Source organism: Labrus mixtus, chromosome 13, assembly GCF_963584025.1.
Source record: "Labrus mixtus chromosome 13, fLabMix1.1, whole genome shotgun sequence".
Taxonomy (NCBI): domain Eukaryota; kingdom Metazoa; phylum Chordata; class Actinopteri; order Labriformes; family Labridae; genus Labrus; species Labrus mixtus.
Genome location: NC_083624.1, coordinates 4,261,090 through 4,276,319, shown reverse-complemented (window position 1 = coordinate 4,276,319; position 15,230 = coordinate 4,261,090). Strand labels below are relative to the sequence as shown.

At 41.1% G+C, this 15,230-nt stretch overlaps 1 protein-coding gene across 1 annotated transcript in view; it reads right to left on the bottom strand.

Annotated features, from left to right (window-relative positions):
* Positions 1-1,651: 1,651 nt before the first annotated feature.
* Positions 1,652-15,230, bottom strand: part of lmo7a (LIM domain 7a) — a 58,168-nt gene continuing 44,589 nt past the window's right edge. The window contains exons 18-32 of the mRNA XM_061053212.1: positions 13,303-13,487; positions 13,123-13,186; positions 11,640-11,696; positions 10,228-10,253; positions 9,783-9,890; positions 7,877-7,963; positions 7,131-7,501; positions 6,899-6,949; positions 5,211-5,266; positions 4,863-5,021; positions 4,222-4,375; positions 3,645-3,971; positions 2,847-2,955; positions 2,302-2,404; positions 1,652-2,214 (exon numbers count right to left, since the gene is read on the bottom strand). Coding sequence (XP_060909195.1) covers positions 2,192-2,214; positions 2,302-2,404; positions 2,847-2,955; positions 3,645-3,971; positions 4,222-4,375; positions 4,863-5,021; positions 5,211-5,266; positions 6,899-6,949; positions 7,131-7,501; positions 7,877-7,963; positions 9,783-9,890; positions 10,228-10,253; positions 11,640-11,696; positions 13,123-13,186; positions 13,303-13,487 — 1,880 coding nt within the window. The 3' untranslated portion in view covers positions 1,652-2,191. The remainder of the gene's footprint in view (positions 2,215-2,301; positions 2,405-2,846; positions 2,956-3,644; positions 3,972-4,221; positions 4,376-4,862; positions 5,022-5,210; positions 5,267-6,898; positions 6,950-7,130; positions 7,502-7,876; positions 7,964-9,782; positions 9,891-10,227; positions 10,254-11,639; positions 11,697-13,122; positions 13,187-13,302; positions 13,488-15,230) is intronic.

Below are 15,230 nucleotides of genomic sequence, written 5' to 3'. Positions count from 1 at the left end.
GCAAAAATAATCATAAACAAATTGTTTGATTTCAGAAAGTGATGTTTAAACTAAAAGTCTAAATGATACCAACACACATTATTTTTGTATTCTTATAGTTGGTACTTATCTATCTATCAGTCATTGTTGAATCATGTTGCAGGGATGTGTAGTATTGCTTTTTCTATGCAGGAAAGGTCGCTACTGATGCAATACAGGAGCTTATGGGGATCTAAATAAACAATTATAATGCAAATATGCTGCTGTGGTCAAGGCAACATGTTTGTACTTATCATGAAGTATGCAGTGTTCGCAACATGCTTAGAAGTGCAAGTAACTCAAGTTAGATACAGCTGCAGCCTCACTTAGCATGAATCTTAGATCACAGTGCCCTCTTTTGGCTCCAACTAAGCTTAAAAGAAAACTTGAGAACACTTCACAGTGGTGAGGAAATGCTGCATGATTATCAGTCACTCTGGTATGGTCACAATTGGGTGAAAAACCCTTTCCATGAGCCTTCAATTCTTGAAGAAATGTTTGAGTCTTTCCTTCTCGTGGTAGAGCATTAAAAAGGAGCTTATAGATAGGAATGACTTTATTTTAAATGGAGGGTAGAGCGAGCATGTCTAAGCTCTTCCAGCTGTCCTCCATCTTTTTTACCGACTCTTTTCTTCAGAGCAGGAAGGTAAAAACTGTCTCTCTGTAAGCCCAAACACATGCACGCCATTTGATTCCTCTTACATCAGTCTGGTTGCATCCTTGACTTTTTTTTTAAAGGGGGGGGGGGGGGGGGAAGATGGGACGGCTGATCATGCTGAAAGGTTTAGAATTTCTTAGTCACTCGACTCTGCTTGGCGCCATTCAGACCGTGCTTGTTTTCCAAGCGTAAGGATTAAACTCTCTTCCTCCCACGAGAGCGCCAACAGGAATCTAAATAAAGGAATACGAGAATTTGAGATGCCTGCCTCCAGGGGCTGTGTGTGCTTCACCTCAAGGAAACCGAGCCTGTTCGTGCGCCGTTCAACCTTTTTCCATGTGTTGCAGAAAATGTAGTTTATTTCGATTCATGGGAAATGAGGAAGATTTAAAATAATAAAAAAAAGATTTCGGCGCTTCAGATTGAACAAACAGGAGAGCCCCCACATATATGAATATTCCATATAATGTTTATGCAGATATGATTTCATGAAACGGCTGAAAACGACAGAATGCATTAAGAAAATAGCTTATCAAAGTGTAATCAAATGTAATGCATGCACACTGGATGAAATATGCATGACAAATTGGCTTTGGAGAACACAGAGCAGGCAGGTCCTCTGAACCCCTTTTGCACAAAAGCTCATTGAAATTCCTTTCATTACGACTGTGGCACTACAGAGAAACAGACAAGGACGGGGACGGGCAGAGAAAGAGGAGTATAATGATTTCTGATTACAGAGGCAGGAAAAGCTTTGCATCACGGGCCGGCAATATCATAACAGAGAATAATTGCGATTTCACAGTCGGAGAAAGTCAACACAAACACACACGAGATGAGCTTTTTTTTTTTAGTTGTTTTATTTACAAATGTTTACTGTTCGATGCCATTCAGGATGATATATTCTTCACCTGGAACCCTGCTAGTGTGCACAATCCTCCATTTATCAGCGAACAATCAAGACGAGCGTACGGCTTTTAAATACATATTTGAAAAGAGCTCTAACAATCTTAATTACTTCTCCCTGTTACAGACATAAAAGGCACATTGACATGATAAGAATACCTTGGTCGACGAAAGCGTTAATACCACAAGACGGAGCGGAAGAAGAAGAAGAAGCATGAATAAGAGATGATCCAGCACAAATCCTCGACAATTCTCTCTCGATTCACTCAAATTTGCCTCAGAAAACCTTATTGACAATTTTTTTTTTACTAGTTTTGTAGCTAAAATATTAAATACTCTGGTGCATGCAGGACCCTTACACTTTGTACAACAGTAATACTTAACATGATATAAGTAGATAACATCTTTGCAAGCTTACCCCCCTTTAGTCACACGCGAATAAAAGCGCAAATATAATTCTCATCAGCGAGTTTTAAAACGGAAGTAAATTCCAAACCAAAGTGCCCCCCCCCCCCCCCCCATTTCGCAATGGCTTCAATGTTCACTTTTAAAGTTCACGGGTTGTTGTCACAAGTACTTTCTTCATCAATCTGCTGGAGCATGGTCATATCACATAGCGGTGGGCTGGCCAGCTAAAAGACAAAAATAAAATAAAATCATCACAGACTGAAAGAAAGTTGAAAACAAACGAGGCTGATCGGTTTCGGCTCCATACTCACTTTTGAATCGCATGTAGCAGGAGTTACAGTAGAGCTGTTTGTTTCGTATTCTGACTTCAGCCCCAGCCTCCGTTCCCCCGAGTTCAGAATGACAGTCGATACACTGAGGGAGTTGAGGAAAGACGAGAGTTAAAGGAATACTTTACGGAAAATAAACTCAACCAAAGGAACCAAGTCCAAAGACAAGGAGGAACGAGGACAGAGAGAAACACCTAGAACAAAAATGGAGGGAAAAGGACAAACATTCGCAGGATGAATGGATTCAGATGAAGGAGACAAAACTGAAGGGAAGACTAAAGTTCCAGGTAAGATCAACTCCAGACTTGGGTGAAGATAGAGAGAAAGAAAGTCAGGGAAGGACGAGTTTGGCCGACAGGTTTTGGCACAGAAAATCTACTTTGGACAGGTGCGTCAGGATCTTGAGATTCATCGGTGTTAGTAGAAACAGAAAAAGAGGTTTTTTTTAGGATCGGTTGCGGAGTGCCGGCGAAAGTGCTCCGGGGGGGGGGGGGGGGGGGGGGGGCCGTCTGGAGCCCAGCTCTCACCTTAAAACAGCCCAAATGATAACAGAGTCCGAGGGACTCGATGATCATGGCTGCTCCCTTTCCCAGCGCGGTGTCACAGTAGGTACAGATTTTCTTTCCACTTACTGACCTGGATTACAGAACGCACAGCTTTGATATTAGGGTTGAGCACACATGCATGACACATGTATGTACGCACACACACACACACACACACACACAACAAATGTCACACAGGTATACAACAGGGTTTAACACCTGGCCACAGTATTGGCCTTTTGTTGAACCTTAATATTGAGTTAATTTTGGCCCTTACAAAAAAAGAAAATACGCCCATGTATGGCTATCACTTGATTAAAACCATTTCCTTTTTCTTTTTTTTTTAAATGTAATGTTGCCTCTAAGAACTTTTTCTGTTGAAAGCCTATTTTTGAAGGATTCAGTTGAAGTATTTGAATAATTAGTCTCAAATAATGACCAGAATTCAACTCTTCAAATATCAGTGCTAGACCTTTGCTTCAAAACTTGACGAAAAAACATACATACATGCCCCATACTGTAGGTATGGGTAAAAAAAAAAAAAAAAAAAGTCTGTATAGAAACTGGGTAGAGAATGTTACATTAAAGAATATCATATGAAACAACAACAGCAAATTAAAAAACATGCACAAGTGGAAAATAACTGAAGTCACATTGCCACCACTTCCCATCCCAACTTAAGGTTGTAAACACCAACTTAACCCTGATCATGTAACCCAGTATACCAGTGAGAGGTTAGAGGCGGCCTGCTGGTGGTTGTTAGGGGAAGCAGCGTTTTACCTGCTCCTCTGCTGAGGGCCGCCTGCCTCCGACGTGGGCTCAGGAGAGGTGGTGGGTGACAGAGAGGAGAAGGAGGGGGAGGAGGACTGCCGGGACCAAGGGGCCGAGGGGTTTCCTGTGCCACCTCGCAGGGAGCCCATGGAGTAGGAGGAGGGCAGAGTGGAGGAGACTGGCCTGTGAGACCCTGACCAGCCCTGGTAAGAGTTAGTGACGCCGGAGAGGGCAGAGTGAGGGCGGCTGTAGTTTGGGATGGAAGAGCTGCTTCTCGGTGTCCACGATGAGCGCCAGGAGTTGTAGGTGGTGTCCAGGTTGTCGAGAGACTCGCCTCTGCAAGCCAACCCACGCCACACCAACGTTAGCCCGTTAGTAAAGGCTTTTAAGCTGTCTGGCTACCACTTCTTTCTGCCGACACTGTTATCAGTTAATTTACTAATTCTTCAAACAAATCAGCCAATGCAGAATTAAGAGTGGGAGCCAGACAGACAAAAACGTTTCAATTAAGCTAAATGGATATTAGTAAGTGTAAAAAAAAAAAAAAGCCAACCACCACCTTCACACAACAGTTATTTTACTCTACCTGCGCATGGATGGCATGTCCTGGTCTTTGTTTGCTGAGGGTTCGGCAGAGCGCTGGCGGATCCAGCTGCTGTCGGTCAGCAGCGGAGTCTTCTTCTTCATCTCATCCAGGATCTGCTGCCGCTCCAACTTATCTAACCCGCCGCTGCCCGTCACTGCGCCCAGAGGGGAGAGATGAAAGTATATACGATGACGATGGATGAAATGATAGGAGGTTTAATGGAAGTCAGACGTCGATCTCTCAAGAGGTCTGGAAAAATAATTTTGATTTCGGTTTGTCGTTTTATTTTCTGTTGTTTGGTCAAATAATATAAATATAATAATATCAAAAAAGATCAGATTTGGATTGGGATAAAGTGAATAAAGTTGTGATGTTGTTTTTGATTTGATTACATCGTCGTTTTTTAGAATAATTAAATCATAAAATCCAACTTGCAGACAGACCTGACAGAATTTGCAATCAATGAGTTTGTGTCGTCGGCTGACTGACTGATTTACAATTTGATTGTTCAGCAGGAAATCACACATCTGTCTGTCACAACTGACTGATCAGATGATCAAGGAGTGCACTGATTTGGTTTCAGATTAAAAAGAGAGAGGCGGAGGTTTTTTGTTTTATTTTTCCGGGGGGGCCGAGCCCACCTCTCTCTGGCTCTCTGTATCTCATGGCATTGAGGATGTCTCTCCTCTCCAGCTCCAGCTCTGAAGAAGCTCGCTCAATCTGGGCCTGTAAGTCACGAGCACTCCTGAACTGCTCCTCCAGCAGCCAGTGAGCCATGCCCCCGAGATGCTCATGCACACCTACAGCAGAGTACAGCCCACATGTGTGTGTGCAGCGACAGTCAAACATGGAGTACTTTATCAAACACAGTCCAATATTGTAATGTTGTCAGTCTCACTTTGCTTTTGCAGCCATCAAATCCTGCAGGTTAAGGTTCACTTTATTACAAATAAAAAAAAAAGAACACAAAAAAAAGAAAGGAAACGGACCTCTCCTCTGAGCTTTCTCCTCTTCATCGAGCTGGGGAGTTGATCTGGATTTCGCCCTGTCAAACAAAAAATAAGTGCTCATTAGATTGTTCAAAATAACCGGAAGCGTTAAAGCAATCAAATGTGCAGTAGTTTTTTTTTCTTTCTATAAAAGGCCACAGAGCATACCTTTGTATTAGTTGTTATCGCCATAAAATAATGTGTGAAACTGCTCTGCTGGTTGCAGAAAAGGTCACATGTAATTCTCCTCTCGGCTGGAGCTCTATCCCACGAGCTGCAGGACTTCCACTTTCAATATACTGACACATATTTGGAATGTTTCTAATGACTAGTATGCTACCTGCTGTACAGTTTATCTGAAAGAGGTGTTTGTGTTTGGCACGGTTTGAAACTCATTAGACACTTTTTTGGCACTTTCAGTAGAATAAAGAAAATAAATAATTGTGTTGCTAGGGTAACTTCTGGCGCACAGATTTGAACTCTCATTAAGTAAAAAAAAAAAAAAAAAAAGGTAAACTAGGCGATGAAAACCTGGAGAGGCTGATCTGAAAGCAACATTTATTGTTACTCAGATAAAACCTGTAACACTTCAAGTCTCTCTGCTTTGTACTTGTAAGCAGCTCACATCTCTGCGTGGTTAACATCCTATCATGCAGTTATAAGAAGATGTATGTGACATTTTAAGTGCTTAACAAAAGACAGAATTTGTCACTTAGTTAAATATATCTCATGATGACACATTTAACATCTTTACAATCATGTTTTATAGTAACAGTTCCTTTATGATTATACACAAGTCTCCACCTATAGGGGCCCACAGGAGAAGGTTTTGTTGTTGTTGAGAAATACATTAAAAGACCCTTTTACATAAACATCTACTCAACTCTAAAAAAAGATTCCCTTTAGGAGAAACAGGCAGCATGTTTAAGCCTTCAGTTGTGATGACTAGGTATGCAGCATTTCTCATGTACTTGTTTTCTGGGTTTGTACTCAGTTTGACTTTGCATTGTTTACATGTTATCAGTATGTTTTTCAGTGCATGCATTTGCGTCATCTTTCTGCAGCATGCTTTTCATTGGCAGCACGTTTCTGTTTTTTGTATTTGCTCTGGATGATTGCATAGATTTTTTTGAATTTGCATCGTTTCTGAGTTCGATAAGATACGATGAACTTAATTCGCACAGGGTGAAATTATTCTTGGACTCCACAGTGCTCTGCAATGCAGTAACGATATATCAAATCACACAACAACCTACAACAGCACAGTGGTGTCCGTGTGGCCGCAGGGCAGCACCATGATCAGAAAGCAGATGGTTTATTCAACTGAAAATCTTTTGGGTTGAGTGCGATCGCCCTTGTTGGCCACCCTACTTATATGAGCTAAAAAATACATCACAATATCTCATAAGCTATTTTATTAATGCTTTATTTTCACTGCTTAAACATGGTAGAGTGGGGACCTGAGAATAAAACTATTTAGCTTATATTTTTAATAAAAGGGTGAAATCACCTTGAGGCATTGTTTCATGTTTACCTACTGGTTAGAATAAGATGTTAAATAAGCATGTGTGAAGGTAAAAGCACAAGATGTAAGAAGAGGTTTGATGAGTGCAAATACAGCATTAATAGAAGCTCAGTGCAGAAGAAGATGTTATAGCAGCAGATACAGAGTGAGCTCCTGTACTGACCTGTCTTTAAAGGACAGTGCACGCTGATCTAAGCCATAGGAGCCAGCAGCCCTTTAGTGACCGAGTGAAGAGAGGTGGGACGAGGGTTAAGACACAGAGCACATGCAAACATGTTAATGCACACACACAATGAAGCAGGTTATGTTTTGCACTTATACGTGTTATTTTCAGCACGATGACGACAGATGAAGAGGCGTGTGAGTAAAGTGAGAGGAGCAGTGTCTCTACTGACCGCTGCTGCTGCTGCTGCTGCTCGAAGGCCCTCTCTCTCTCCCTGCGCTGCTGCTCCAAAGCCTCCTGCTTCCTCCTCTCCTCCTCTCTCTCCTCCTCCTTCCTCCTCTGCCACCTCAGCTGCTCCTCCTCCATCTTCTTCCTCTCCTCCTCCTCCAGCCGCTCTCTCCTCTTTCTCTCCTCCTGCAGCCGCTGCAGCTCCCGCTCCTCCTCTTCCCTTCGCCTCCTCTCCTCCGCCTGCCTTTGGCGCTCCTGCTCCTCCTTCCTCTTTCTCTCTTGCTCTTCCCACGGAGGAGAGACGGCGTGGCTGATGGGAGAGAGAGGGGAGTGTGGGCTGATGATGCTGTGGCTGTTCACCTCGAGGCTGACGGGCTGCAAGGGAGAAGGAAGGACACAAAAGAGGAAGCATTAGACACATGATGGCCTGCCTGACCTCCACTTATCTACAGGAGGAAGTGCAACAAAAGTGGAGCAACTTTTGTTATTCCCTGAGGTGACACTCTGTCCTGTGAAAATATCCACATGATAAGCGATTGTTCTGCTCTTACTTAAACTATCCATTATGAGAAAAACTGACATTTAAAAGTCAGAAGCAACAGCTGATAGTTATGTAACTGCTGCATAATTACCCCAATTTCAAAGACCAATATTACCTACGTTTTTTGGGTTCATTTTGAGAATTTGTTGCTTAGAGTCCCAACTTATTCCCACCTTTTTCTGCTGTGAATGTTAGGTTTAAAATGTTACCTGGCGTTGGTCTCCACTCTTAGTAATATCCTCCTGAGACTTGAGCCACTCTTCCTGCAGTTTCTCCTGGTCACGCTTATATTTCTCCTGAGAGAAAAGAGCAAGAAGAGAGAGAGAGAGAGAGAGAGCGATCAATGTCATACATTTAATTACAAGCATGCACACTGTCACATAAATAACGATGATCAATAATCAAATAACAACCCCTTAAATCTTTAAAGAAAGTGAATTATAGGAGCATATTGTGCAAAGAAAGGGGGAAAAATGATTGAAAACTTTGTCAGTAAAGACGCAGAGAGGGATGTCAAAAGGTAACCTATGTAATAATATGCATTCCCACACAAAAATAAATGATTCAAATGAATAAAAAAATCTTTGAACAATATGAATTTCACAACAGAACTGTGCAAAAAGTGGAAAAAAATGGGTAAAAACTTTTGCATGAAAGAAGCAGGGGGAGTCCAAAGGGCATGTGTGACTACACAGTCACAGTCTAATGATTAAATAACAACAGAAGTTATTGGAGTATTTGAATTTTATTAACATATTGTGCAAATAATAAGCGTAGAAAATGAGTAAAAAAACGAAGAAGAGATTGCAGCTGTATTATTTCGGCTCTTCCTGACATATCCCCTGCATGTTATCTAACCGACATTGTGGAAAGCTGATAAATCTCGAGAAGCTCGCCCTCGGCTGGAAGTCTCCGTAGCACATCATAAAAATCAGGCCGTGAATCCAACAGGGAGAAACACTGGAGGAGTAACGAGCCTTCCCCGGCTCCATCAGCGCTCCGCTTGGACACCTTTGATCTCTATCCAGAAATAGAGCCTCAGAAAAATGTTTTGACAGGATTCGACTACATTTAAGTTGGATACTCGTCAGGTGCTTTATCCTCAGCTGTCTCTGTAAAGGTTTCTGTTTTGAGCCGAGAAGGAGAAGTCTGATTGTGAGACTCCCTAACCCTTTCATTTCAAGCTCCCAGTGACTCGTCTCACTGTCAGACGGAGCATGCAACAGATTTCCAAACTAGATGTGTCAGATCAAATGGATTGTGAGTGTTGCTCCTTTGGTATTTTTTTTTTTGCTTTGTTGTGGACTCAGTTTTAAGGGAAGTTTAAACCAGTGGTTCTCAACAGGTGGGTCGGGACCAAAAAATGGGTCCAAGAGACGTTTTTTTAGAGTCTATGAAGCGCTTTTTTAAAAAGTTTGTTTCATTCCGTTTCTTTGTTCTGTCACGCTTTGTAGCGTCTGATGTCCAAACTCCACAATTTTTCCTTAAATAAAACGATTCATTGAAAAATACAAGAAATGTGGGTCGTGAGTAGTTGGTTGACCAGTTGAGAACCACTGGTTTAAACTAATACAGTCTAATACCTATACTTCCTTTGGTGATTATTTTTTAAAGTTATATCTTGAGTCTCTTTCCTCTTATTCGATAGGACAGCTGAAGAGAGACAAGAAATGCCGGGAGAAGAGTGGGGGGGATGACAGGCAGCAAAGGGTCACAGTCCCCGATGTTATGATTTTGTGATGACTTTTTGGATGGATCAGATTTATTCTTCTAATCTTTGCCATCGTTTTTTTTTATTTGTACAGTGACTGCTGCACAAAAAATCCCTCAGGAAAGTTAAACCCTTTCTTCGCTCTTTCTATTTCTGAAATGTTTCTTTTTATTTCTTCCACTTTTTTTTTTAACTTACATTCATTGTTTTTGTTACAGCTTCTTTTTCTCAGCATAACAACCTGTAATTTACAGTACCATTATAAACATAATCACCACTGAAACCAATTGTTGTTGTTGTAACCTTCATGCTAATGGAGCGTCATTTTTATTTTCACTGGACTGAGTTATTCATTTTAAAATGAGGTATACCTAATAAACTGACATGAGCATGCCCGTATGTACCTGTAGGAGGCGCTCCTGCTCCTTCTGCCATTTCTCCTGTCTTCTGCGCTCCCCCTCTGGATCCCAGGACCAGCGACTGGAGGATGTAGTGATGGGAGGAACGGGTATCTGAAGAACAACATGCGCATGTTTAACAATTCTATCTAGCCAAATATGAAGCTTCTCTTTTCATCTTTAGTTGCTGTACGCCACGAACCACAATGTATCCTCGGACCCTTGAGTGTTCTACTTTTCATTAGCTAAGATACATGAATAAAATAGCTCCCCGCGATCAACATTGTTGAGTAATTGGACGACTAAAAGGTCTAAGAGGCAGAGTGGAGCGGCGTTTGAAGTAAACCAGTAATGCATTCTATGTGACGTTGATAAAACACTGTGGTATCGAGAGAAATCAAAACAAAACAAGACAAATAAAAGTCCTTTCAGCAGTAATTGTTATACTCACATCTGGCATCACAGACTCTGATCCTCCTTTAAAAGAAAGACATATCATCAGTCAATACATCACGCATGCATAGACCGAGCAACAGAACCGAGTTAACCTCGAGGCCACGTCAGATGACAAGCCTATTAAAGTTCCCGATTTTTTTTTCTTCCAAGTGAAGCACAAATTCATCATTTAAAACCGTTTTAACAGTAATTGATGTTTCAGACAAGCCTCGAGTAAAGGTCAAACTTCGCCCACTACGACTTATTGATTCTCTCTATTCAAAATGCTCCCACTTGCTGACATTTAGATTGGCTGCCGGCCCGATGGTTCTGAATAGGAAAATCAATAAACTGATTGTGAGGACAACAAGATCAAACCAACAAAAAAAAAAAACACATCACACGTCTTAGCAGCATGCAGAAGCGAAAAACACAAGTGCAATGCAGCCAGTCTGACAGGCTGAAACACACACTTCAATACATGCATGTCAGCGAGAGCAACGGGGAATGCTTTTATCTTCATGCAAAGTGAAAACCGTGCAACCGGGTGTTAAGCCTGCACACCAATCCAAAAAAACACCATAAACACAACAGGATTTAAAAAATTGTGTTTATGGTTGGTACTCTGGAAATGTTTCTGAAATGCTGCTCAGACTCTTTAATATATATATTCTTTAATTTGTCTGTTTTTCCCTGCCAATAAATAGGTGTTGAACTTTATTCTGATACTAAATTGAGGATTTTTCAGCTATATTTTACAATAAAAATTATGCAAAACAAACTTTGGATTTTTAACTTCTTGTTATTTTTGATAATTATATTCCTGTTTCTTGAGCTGAAAATAATTTCCCCCATGGGGGATCAGTGAAGTTTATCTTTATCTTTATCTCTTTTACTGCCTTGGAAGAGTTTGATTTCTCTAAAATATCACTGGATTTCCTTCACTAGGTTTTGAAAGCATGTCAGAGTCCCAGTTTGTACCAAGATAAGGTGAAGAGGTCACTGCAAACTCAACCCTGTTTACCACAGAGGTAGACCAGCGCACTGACACTGGACCCTGAACCACCTAAAGGGGGGGAAAGTGGGGGGGGGGGGGGGGGGGGGGGGGGGGGGGGGCAACAGCACAACAGGTTAAGCTCTGACACCAGACAGAAAAACAGAAAAGCTCCCCCAAAAGAAGAGCCAGTGAGGAAACCCACTGCAATCTTGACAGCTCACGATCAATTGATAATGACTTGTTATCAATTGAACATGAGGCTTTGACAGATCAGGAAAAACATGCAACACTCCCCCGTAGGAATCGGGAGGAAATTCAGCGAGAAAAACAAAAGCACAGAAAAAACCCAGCCGCCAGATTGCACACAGAACTCTTTCTAACTTCTAGGAAAACAACCCCAAAGACCAAGTCATTCTGTCGGATTGGTTTACCTGTTTCAAAAAACTCTGACCTCCGTTTTAAGTTTTTCAGAGATAAGGGTTCTGACTCTACATGAGGGATAGAAAACAGGGAAAAGTGAGGCACATTGATGAGATTAACACGTTTCACCAGCGGATATCCACTTTATAACACTCATACATGAGCTACTCATTCAGTAAATGTTCTTTTCCATATATCATTGAATTTAAATGTGATTATAATTGATTGGTATGACGAACATTTCACATGGTTTCAGTACAGGTCATGCTGCGTGTGCTTATGCTTATCTTCCACTTTTGTCCCTATAGTTGGGCCTTAACATTTGTATTCTAATTCTAAGGTTGGCCGTAACCAAGACAACCAAGGTCTCTTTGTCTGCCCTCATATCTGCCTTTTTTGTCTGCTCTCCATTATCTATGGCATCTAACGCCACATTCAAGTTTTATGTAGAGTAGGAAGGGTAACATGTCCCTGACTTTTAGCGTCATCTGTAGCATAAATATGAAGCCTGTGGGTCGGTCTGTGTGCTGCTCATGTCATTTCTCCTCGCGGGTCAAATTTAAACAACTTCAACTTAAGCCATCTGGGTCTCCTGAATCTTCCTCGTGTGGAGTCAAGTATCTACAAATTTACTCAGCAGACACTATACCACTGCACAAACTCCATGCATCTGAGAAATCCAGAGTATAATGAGTAGAGGTGCACCGATGGGCTGATACCCATGTTGAAAATAGACGATTGACATTTCCAATGTTTTTTTTATCATTACGTCTTCGTGTTTCTTTTTCAAATGAGTTATGAGATTCAATGTATTTAAAACTGTTGTTATTATTATCTCCTCTTGAAATGTCACTGGAGGAACATGTCCTACAAACTGCATGTCAGTGATCTTCCTCAGAGACAGTGAAAGACTCCCAACACTCGTCCAACAGGTGAATTCTCCTGCCTAATAAATAACATCTCCTCTGCATCAGCTGTTAAGTGTATTGGCTTGCCATCATTAAATTGAGGTGACACAACAGATATACATACTGTAGGCTACTGACATTGGTGCATGCCATATTATTTGCCAATGTCAAGTATCGCCCAATATCATTGATGTTCAACTGATCCATCTCTGGTTTGACTTTCAACCTGTCTTTAAGCTTTGTTTTGCTGTTGATAAATAGTTCCCAAGTTGTCAATCGTTTGTGCAGAAGCCACTTTTAGATCTATAATTCTGTATATTAAAATGTGCCATTCACCGTGCTTCTAGTTAATCTGTTACTGTCTATATGTGAAGGGAGGATCCGGGGTTAGACTGCTCATCTCACATTCTGTGACATGACACAGAAAATATCCATCAGTATAATCTGCAACAGTCCAGTGTTTGCAAAGACTTTCTCCCAAAGCTAAATCAAATACATGCAGTCCCCTAGTTGTGCCGTTTTGTATTCAGTACAGCTCACCGGGCTCAATTTCATAACCTTTGGCACTGTTCGCTCTGCTCTTTACCTTTGTTCCTCATGGTCACCGACTCCTCGCGGAAACCTCCATTAACGCCGTTTGAAGCCACATCCTGCAGGGAGACACAGCATGTTGTTTGCTCATTAAAAGAGACTCGACCCGGGAAACAATATAGGAATAATAAAAAAAAAAAACATCATGAAATCGGAGCCATTCGGGGTCACTTACGATGACTTGGTGGGTGGGAGTGTCTTTGGATGGCATTTTCTCCGGGGAAATGCGAGAGGTGAAATCCAGGCTGGGGCTGACAATGTTTTTGTCAGAGGAACCTAGAAGTATTGGATGATCCGAACTGGTCAGATTGATGATCTTATGGCTTTTAAATGGCAGGGAAGGTTGATCTCTGTCCCAGTCTGCACGCAGACAATTCAAACGGCAAAGCAAAGGATGTGTGTGGACACTTCAAACTGGTTTACTGTGCACTACACGTAAGTATTTGTTGTGTAGGCGTGAATCTTATACACTGTATAAAAGAAGTGGACGTGACCACTGTGAGGTCATCAATTGGTTGGGGGAACCCTGAAGTTTGGAGCTGAAGTTTGTAAGCAGAAGTGACCATATTTGGATGACAGGGTGGATACACATTTCTCTTTCCTGGTAGAGAGGTTGTGGCAGTATCCACTTGACATTAACATTAACTGGTAGCCTGGTCCTAAAGCATACCATGCCTTACTCAAAAAAGGATCATAAACTAGAGATAGGGACCATAAAGTCGAATACAAAGTGTTTACTTTGGTAATAAATGAAGCTTTTCTGAAAATGAAGAAAATAACCCATCATATTTTTTGAAACGTTGAGAATAAATTTGCAACATTTTGAGAATCAAGTCATAATATAAAGTTAATTAAGTCAAAAAAGACATATAAGATGTTACTGCCTCATAGACGGCCCTTCTTAGAATTAAACTCAGTTTCTTGTGCAATTCTCAGAGTCCTGATATTTATTCCAATGTGATACTGATGTGCTAAAAGTTTCAGTATTCAGTTATTATAAAATATGAAATATGAATTATGAAATATAACTTCACAAGATGTTCTCACTTTAGCAAAGGCAGCTGGCTGCTGTTTTGTTATTTCCCTTTAAATAATAAATAGACTAACTACAGACTAAAATGTGCAACTTTTCTCTCGTTACATTACTAATATATTCTCATAATGTAACTACTGTATTCTCAAAATGGTACAACTTAATTCTCATATTACAACTTTTTTCAAAAAAAAAAATTACGACTTCATTTTTCTAAAACCAAACTTTTTTCTTTGAAATTTAACAACTTTATTCTGTTACGACTTCATTCTTGTAGTCAAATATTTTTCCTCGCTGCAGCTGTAGTACTTGTTTGCCACTTCAAAATCAGAATTGATGTCCATTTCTTTTAAACAGTTGATGGTGACTCTAAAGATTCGTCTGTGTACATTAGGACCCCTCTAAAGCAGGGGACGAGGTTGATGTTATGATGTTATCCCAGAGCAGCGGGGAGGGGGACAGAGAAACACCTTCCCCAGCCATGCAGCATATTCAAGCTTTTATAAACCCACACAGTGTTTCCAACAGGCTCACCAACACACTTAGCTACTTCAGCAAGTACCAGTGTTAGTTCAAGTGAGCTACTCTGGCTGTTTTATTATTTTTGGGGAAGGTAAGGTGACCCTGAAGTAGTTGGAATAAGTTAGCCTGTTATACTAACACTATGAGAACAGCACACTCAAGAGGGGACTGGACCTGAGCTGCGTTAGTTTCCACAAGAAAAACACCAGAAAGGAACGCTAATGAGACAGAAGAGGCAGCTAAAAGAAGAAAAACACCAGAAAGGAATTCTAATGAGACAGAAGAGGCAGCAAAAAGAAGAAAAAGACCAGTAGAAATCACAAGAAAATAACTGTAAAAACAGGAGAGAAATGCACACAGGAAAACAATAGAAAAAGTAGTAACCCACTCAGGTCAACACAATAACAACGTGTCCTCGCTAGATGAGGGGAAAAAAAAGTCACAGGTCCTTTCCCCAGCTGTCATGACATCATTCATGGATGATTTCACAACAGTTTACGGACCAATTTAAAGTGTCAAAACTGTTTAGCGACGCAGGTAGAGTAAGC